Source organism: Alligator sinensis, unplaced genomic scaffold, assembly GCF_000455745.1.
Source record: "Alligator sinensis unplaced genomic scaffold, ASM45574v1 scaffold889_1, whole genome shotgun sequence".
NCBI classification, from domain to species: Eukaryota; Metazoa; Chordata; order Crocodylia; family Alligatoridae; genus Alligator; species Alligator sinensis.
This window is the reverse complement of record NW_005842361.1, coordinates 506,634-515,216: the sequence shown is the minus strand read 5'-3', so window position 1 is coordinate 515,216 and position 8,583 is coordinate 506,634. Positions and strand designations below refer to the sequence as shown.

The 8,583-nt window shown below is 42.8% G+C and overlaps 1 protein-coding gene across 1 annotated transcript in view; it reads right to left on the bottom strand.

Annotated features, from left to right (window-relative positions):
- The window catches only part of LAMA2 (laminin subunit alpha 2), a 559,328-nt gene that overhangs the window by 107,149 nt on the left and 443,596 nt on the right, over positions 1–8,583 (bottom strand). The window contains exon 41 of the mRNA XM_006029173.3: positions 7,947–8,085. Coding sequence (XP_006029235.2) covers positions 7,947–8,085 — 139 coding nt within the window. The remainder of the gene's footprint in view (positions 1–7,946; positions 8,086–8,583) is intronic.

Below are 8,583 nucleotides of genomic sequence, written 5' to 3'. Positions count from 1 at the left end.
AAAAAACAAACAATGCCTCCCCCGGCACTTACTGGCAGTTCCAGCTACCGTCTGTGTCACTAGGACCCCACCTGCACAGTGCAGGACAGGCTGACAGCCCCAGTGCCCCCAGCCTGGGCCCTGTTGCCCCCCCCCACTGCCCTGTGCTGCCTAGGGAAGGGGGGGCTCTGCCAGGAGGCCCTGGAGCTCCCCCAGCCCCTGCTTCTACAGTGAGTGTAGGCTTTTTTTCCCTTTTTTTTTTTTAAAGTGCTGGTGCCTGGGGTTGGGAGGCAGCCATGGGGGCCAGGGGGTGCAAGTGGGGGATGGGGCCAGGCGGAGCAGCCATTGTGGGGTCTGGGGGAGTGGTGAGGGGTGGGACTAGGTGCAGCAGCCATCGGGGGACTGCAGGAGCCAGCCAGGGCTGGGGTGGGGCACGTGGGCCCTGCAGGGGGTGGTGGTAGCCCCTGTGGGGGCCATTTGGCCCCAATGGGGGGGCTGTTACCCCTGGGGGGGGCTCTTGCCCCTGGTGGGGGGCTGTTATCCCTGGTGGAGGGCTGTTACCCCTGGTGGAGGGCAGCAAAACATATAGCTATTTAAAATTCATTTTATTATGATGATAGAGACAATGGTAGGTCTCCAAATTGCTTTAACACTGTAGATATATCAATAAAACATTGCCCAACTGATTGCTTTGTCTATGTCTCTCACTCTCTTTCTCTCTCTCTCTCTCTATATATAGTGGTCTTTTGCTTTAATCATGGAGAAAGATGGATTTCAGGGTATTTTACAGAGTGACTGGGATTTTTTTTATCAGGGATTTTTCAGTTTTCCAATAGGGAACACCAGAATTCCTGCTAGGGAGGCCAGTGGCAGGACCCTGCCTGCTCAGAGCTGGCATCTTGGACCCAGCTCAAGGTGGCTGACCTCCTGGCTAATTGGGGCCAGGAGGACATGCTTTGACAGTTCAAAGCAGGCCACAACACTGGGAACATCTTCTGGGCGATAGCTACCCAGATGGCCGGACAGGGGCCCACATGGCAGTAGTGCCACACAAAGCCCAACCCTGCAGCCACAGCCCACTGGCAGCTGGCCCAGAAGGGCAGATGCTGCTATTGGCTCTACAGTCCCCATCCGGGTCTGGCAGGTGTGCAGCAGGTCACAGCCCCCACTGCCAGGCTTCCGCAGTGGACTGCCAGGCTTCTGCAGTGGGTAGAGGGTGCAGGGAGCTCTCAGGGCTGCTTCAGCAGTCCAGCTGGCACAAGGGGTAGTGTCCCCAGGTACCAATTGGCTGGGCCCCAGAAGCTCCTGAGAGCGAGTAGCCCTGAGCTACTTACCAAGGCAGCTTTTTGTACTGATCGGGCCAGGACAGGGCAGCTTTTTATACTGTTGGGGACAACACAGGTGCTGGCCCTGAGCTCTAGCTCCCCCTGGCTGCAGATTTGGGAGGAGCCAGGCAGGGTTATTTTGAGCCCAAGCAAAATTGTAGCACAATTTGCTCCAAACCAAAGTGCATGTTTGAGCACGTGCGCTAAGGCAAAAAGTCCTGGCTTAAATTTGCACCGCTTCTATTTCAGCTGCTGTAAATAGTGTGGATGTGCCTGCATGTGTGGACACACCCACTTGGGGCCTCAAACTATAGTCACTGTGCACACAAAACTGCTAATAGGAAATGATATACAGGATCAAAGAGACAAAGCAAAGCAGGACTGAAAGCTCATCTAGTCCAACTCCCTGCTTAAGGCAGGATTATCGCTGAGTACACCATACCAACAAACTGACTGTCTAATATGCACTTGAAAACTTTCAAGGATGGAGATTCCACAGTTTCTCCAGGTAGCCCATTCCAATGCTTGACCATCCTCATAGTCAGAAAGTTCCTTCTAATTTCCAACCTAAATTTCATCTGCTGTAGCTTGAGGCAATTGCTCTGAATCCTGTCCCTTTTGGTCACAGAGTAAAATCCATCTCCATCCTCTCTTTAATCACCCTTCACATATTTGAAGACTGAGATCAACCCTCCTTGGCCCCCAAGTCTTCTCTTCCCCAGGCTAAATTACCATAGTTGTTTCAGTCCTTCCTTATAAGTCTTGCTTTCCAGGTCCCTAATCATTTTTGTTTTTCTGTGCTGGGCTCTCTCTGATCTGTCTACACCTTTCTTGAAACATGGGGCCCAAAACTGGATATACTACTCCAGGCTAAAACTCACAAGTGGTGAATAAAGCAGAAGAAGCACTTGCCTTGATTCGCAAGTCAAACTCCTATTAATACAACCATGTATGCCGTTGGCCTTTTTTGCAACAAGGGCACGGTGCTGTCTTATATTCAGCTTCTGGTCTGCTATAACCCCAAGGTCCTTCTCTGAAGTAGTGCAACATATCCAGTCATTCCCCTGTCTGTAATTGTGCTTGCATTTATTCTATCCCAAGTTCAGGATTCTGCACATCTCCTGCACGTCATCTGATTGACAGCAGACTATTTCTTCAGTCTATCCATGTCATTCTGGATCCTAGCCCTTCCCTCTGGAGTATCTGCAATTCCACCCAATTTGGTATCAGCTACACATTTACTAAGCATGCACTCTATTCCATTGTCCAAATCATTAATGAAGATATTAAACAATGCTGGAGCCAGGAGAGACTCCTTGTAGAATTAAGCCTTTATTTTTAGCATGCAGTAATACTCAGTTGAAGTATAATAACAATCCCCATAAGGAGGGTTCAAATTAGGTGGTGACTTGGGGGTTGGGCTGAGCCCCCCATAAGATATAAGAGTTCCTGCATAAGAAACAAGAGCCCCCTTGGCATCCAGGCAGAAACTACTGTTTAGTGTGGGGGAAAAATGGCTCCTCTTCCTCATTGCTGCTGGATGCTTTTTCCTGCAGCTGTCTGCAGCCTGTGCCGGCCCGGCTGCCCTGCAGCTTCTCTCTGCCACTGCTGCCGGGGCCACCATCTCCAAAGCCTCCAGCCTCCAGTGTAATTCAAGCCCTGCCCCTGAGGTATAGATAAAAGCCTAAACATTCATTAAAATGAGTATCATATGCAATCATTACTTGATCCCCAATTAAATAAAGGGACTGCTCTCACAGAGCACCAGTGGTGTTTGTCCAACCACCTGCCTGGCACACTATGCTGCTCCGCCTCCCCACCAGACTCCAACCCTGGACTTCTGAACAAACATCTGGCACTGAGCTATGGAATTGGGGAGTGTCCAGGCCAAACCAAGATGTATGGTCACCCTATGAGTAAGGGGCAGTAATTAAGGCCAGGTGACACATGCTACAGACTGATTGTAGTACATAATGCTGATATTAAAAAAAATAGAAATAGTGATGTACAGATTAAAAAGTCTATTGAAGAAGAAATGTGATACTTAAAAATTCTAAGATAATCAAAACTTCTTATGCAAAATGAGCATTTTACTGGCTTGTGGCTGGAAAGATATAGACTTAATGAAAAGCACAGACATTAACAATATCTGACTGTGCATGACATGGATGTTCAGGTGCGTGGGCAGTTTTGAGTGATGATAAACTCCTTTGTGATTTAATAAAGCTGCCAGCCAATAGTATATGATACTCTATTTTGATTAACTGAATCAGTCATGTGATAAAACAGAAATAAAAGACAAAAGAAAGATGTTGTGATCCAGTGAATAGTTGAGGAACCAAAACTCAGGAGATGTGCCAGTAACCAAATACCCCTTCTTTGTGCCTCCCCATTTTCTTTATTATCAGCTGTGTGTTTTTTCTCTTTAGACTGTAAAATCTTTGGGTTAGGAACTGTAGTTACACAATGTCTATAATGGTGGGGTCCCAACTGCAGTTTGGGACTTGTATGTGCTTTGGTAAAAATAAACCACATTTTCTTGAATACCACCTGTCCTTCCAAATAGCTAAAGCTTTAACCCTCTCAAAGCCACTGCTGAATTGGCAGTAGCTATGAAGGCTAAAGCTTTAGCTGAAAGAAGAGAGTGAGTGACACTGAGGAATGTGCTTTCCCCATCCTGCATGTCCAGCATGAAGGCAGCCCCTGGCAGCTACTATAGTAACCTCAAGCCTCCATTCTGGTGTGGAAGTTGGCTTCTGCATTTAAGACATGCACCCCAATTTTGGAGGACTTATTCCAGGGGAAAGTGGGATATGTGGTATGCCCACATGTGGTATGCAAGTAAATACAGTAATCCTAAAAGCTACAATTTCACAATGCATAAATGATTCATGGCCTAATTTTGCACTTCCATGGGGATGGTGAATGCTTCAATGGGCAAACTTTGAATAAATATTTAATATTCAAGAAAAAAACATTTATTAAACCATACAGAGGATGTATAGATAATAAACTAATGGTGAGTGCCTTGAAAAGTGGGCTACATAGTCAGGCTGCATCTTACACTCACTCTTACTTTCTCTCTTTCCCCATGATTTGGAATAATTTGGCAGAGTGGTAGCCAGTGTGGTGGAGTGTGTTTCTTCTACCTGCCTGGTGGTTAGGGTACTGTTCTGAGTGGTAGGAGGCCTGGGCAGCACCCTCTCGAACCCAGCCAAGTCTTCCACATTCTGGGTGGGTGTTCCCTTCACTGAGCTACCACATGGCCACCAGCTGTATTTTTGAATGAAAATGGCCCTGGCTGCTGTGTTTTGTGAAGACCCACATCCTGTTGGTGTTTGTTAGGAGTCGTCTGAAAACATCTACTCTGATTAGACCCTTTAGGGAAATCGTCTTCCTGAAGATCTGGATCTTAATTAACTGTAAATTAAATAAGTGTACTGTCCATAGCATACAGTCATAGCTTTAGATATAGTGACTTGCTTTTCAAAGATAAGTCCAATTGTAAAGGCTTATTTAAAGCAACTTACATTTATTTAAACAGATTTGAAATAATAAAGATACTTTGTACTTTTGTAGGGTCTTCCATCTTAGCATTTTACATAAATGTGGCTAATAAATGAAGTCTCCTGTCATTCCCATACCTAAGATTCCAAGTCATCCTTGTTTGCATTTTTTAGAAAAAGGCACAGAGATAACCTCATTCACACACAAAAAGTCACTAGCAGAGCTAGGACTAGGACCCATTTAACACCTAGCCCCTTCTTTTAGCTTTAAAGAGTATAATTCTACTCTAAATATATTAACATGTTAAAAAATACACACACAAAATAGGCATATTTGAAGTCTTCCTTTGAAAATGTAATTTTAAACTGTGAACTAGAAGCCAAATCTTTTATCATGATTTGTCCTTTCAGTCAGTTACCATGATCACCATTGCCATCTCATCTAAGTAATGGGCTGTGGAAAGCTGCTTGAACACCAAAGATCTTCATCTGTGATTAATTTATTTTTCTTTTAAAGGGTAGAATGAAACCTTCATATAAAGCATGGGAGGAATACTTCTGTCATATTTTTAATATGGTTTATCTTTTCTAGTAATCTATCAGGCTTCCAGCTCCTGTGATATTTCTTAGCTTTGTCTAGTGCCAACTTCTACCACTATCAACTTAATTTTATGATAAAACATCCTTCCAATTAAAGTAAATTAAACCCTAATAGGACCATACACAAAGTTGCAGTTAAAAATCTGTGTTGCCTAGAAGCAAGTATTTTATTGCATTGGTTTTCAATCGTTTCTCATTTGTGGACCCCTACAAAATTTCAAATGGAGAAGTGGACCCCTTTGAAAATTTTGAATGGAGGTGCAGACCCCTTTGAATTGTAAGTGTGGGTATTCACATACTTTTGAAAGATCATAGTCATCTTTGGCAGACCCTTTAGACATAGTTTTCAGACCCCCAGGCATCCACGGACCACAGGTTGAAAACCACTGTTTAATTGCATTCACTTCAGGATAGAATGGCAGGGTGTTTATGGACATGCTCCAGAAGTAGGAGGGGGGGTGCTGCAAGAGCTGCTCTAATTAAAGTGTCCAGAGCATCATGTGTATAAGCATCCCTGTGCTCATGCTCCAAGCAGCCTTGGCATCATATGTATTCAGCATCTCCACACTTCAAAATGGCAGTGGGGGCACTTTTAACTAAAGCTTGTCAAACAAGATTTAGTTAAAGTGCCCCTGCCACCATTTTTCAGCACAGGGACACTGATGCATGTGACACTGGAGTCTGCTGGAGTATGGTAATTACCATGCTCTAGCCGACTCAATTAATCGAGTCTGCATCACAGGCGCTATTCTGTATGTATATAGGCACCTGCAAATACTTAGCATGGCTTCTCTCTCACAAACTAATTGCCTATACAACAGTTACCTCCATGTCCCTATTTCTCTATCAGTTTGCTGCCCATTGTAGACTTACAGCATATAATATAAATAGACTACATCTAATGAATCCATAAACATGGAAATGCTTTAAAGGCTGCCTTAATCAAGATTTGCACTCTTTCTTCACTACTCATTTGTATCTATTTATAAAACATTGTCCATCTCCTTTTTCTCTCCCCTTACAAATTGTCTAGCCACTTTCTTTCCATAGTATAATCATCCGGTTGGTTGCCTATCTGATGTATGCCCTTTTGTAGTCATATTGTAATTGCCTGCTTTGTTGCTTGACTACTGCATGTCTCTTCTTTCCTTGTCAAGCTTCATAATGTGTCTGACTCAGACTTTCTGAGTCATCAAAGGACTAAAGCAAAGTTATAGGTATTAAATTCTAGTGAGCCAAATAAACCCAGAATTTCTGTGCCGTTGTATTATAATTAGTAGTTCACGATAGAAGCAACAATTTTTTAGGCAGCTAACACATACCAATATGTGGGGTGCCATTTTCACACTAGAGAAATTCAGGAATTAGAGTTATTTGTAATATAAGCCAACAATTTAAATAAAACAAAACAGGGATACCATTTGTTTAATTTCCAGATTGTTTACCCCTTCGTGAATATGGACATTTATACTATAACCCTTCACAGGCCTGCCACTGCTTTGAATCCTCTGACATTTGTATTCTTTCTGTTATCTACTTGCACCATCAATATTTCTTTAGTTGGTATATGGTCATTCAATTTCACGCCATTCCATCATCTTTAGAGCTATTTTCTACCTGAGGTGCAGGTCAGTTGCTTCCTTATTTGCCTCCATATATAAACTCTTAACTCCTTCACTGCATGGCACACCAAAAGTGTATGGAAACACTCAGAACATTTTCTACCTATGATGTGTTTTTGGAGTGGAGATACATGCTGTAGAAGTGATACTGAGGAAGTAGCATCCTGTTGTGATCCATTAAAAAAAAAGTTTCCTTTGGGGATCCTCTTGAAAAGTGCATTCAGTTTATTATTCTGTGATGTGAAATTTAGTAGAGACCAGAAAATAAGTTTTATAGTTATAATGTTGTATAGTTTATTATATTCTGCCATTCAGTTTCCAAGAATCGTTCCTATTTTATGAAGCTCATCCCCCTTCCAGAGTGGAATGGCTATTTCATGTCCAGGCTTGTTTTTGCTTTGATGCCCTTGTTGCAGAGAACTGCCCTACAATTTTGTAGGTTTTTTCTTTTTCTTTTTGAAACTAGTATATGAGGAGATTATTAAACTAGAAATATCTCTAGAAGTATATACTAAACATTATTAAACACATAAATAAGATATGTATTCATCAAATATATAAAACCAACCTGTTTCTGACTCCAAACTTCAGTGCAGAAGGTCCTGGCATAGTTGGGGTGGAGGGATATGTATGGACATGTAAGAGTCCAAGAACAATGCAAAGGGAAGGGAGTCCAAAAAGGAATAAGAAGGGACATAGTGATAGTAATAACCATGAAAATGCTGCATGGAGATATGTTCTCTGATCTCAGCGACTGGGGGCTTTGGCAGTGGGAAAGATGTCAGTACAATAACAGAAGAGAATGGAAAATAAGCTGTAGAAGTCTTGTATATATACGGAAAAGTCTGTTTCTACAGAATCTCTTTTCTTTATAAAGCAAAGGGAAACCAACAAAAACACCTTATTTTTCTTACCACTTGTACAGCTTCATTTGCACGAGCCTTTGCTTCCCGGGCAACTTTTTCAGCTTCATCAATAGAATCCTTGATGTTGCTATAAGCATTGAAAGCTATGGTGGCATTGAACGAAAGGTTTTTAGCTTCAGCAAGGATTCTGGTAGGATGGAAAGGAAAAGCATTCTATTAAAAGCTTCCATTATAACTCCAAAGAACAAACCATATGGCTATTTTGATTCCCAATAGCTTAGATTTCTAACAATTGACCCTAGAATGCAATGTCACACTTGCGGTCTCTGAAATGATAGCAATGTTTAATGAGACCCACATTTTATTTGCATTAGTTTCTATAGAAAACCATTCAGTGATTAGGCCAAGAGTCCAGAAGTCCTGCACAAGTCCTATGACTGAGAAAAAAACTTCCCTTGGAGTTGGGGCAAGTCCTGGGTTCCAGTACCTGCTCCAAAGATGGCTTATACATTTTGCATTTAACTGTTATCAGATAGAATACCTACCTGGGGGAGTGGGGATGTAGCATTTTGGAGTTGGAATTAGAAGTTAGGATTATCCTATCTCAGGTGACTGCAGTCATTCCTGGACTACAAAGTCATCCTTCCTCTTGCTTACTCTCTCTGGCTCTATGGCTCTTGACTTC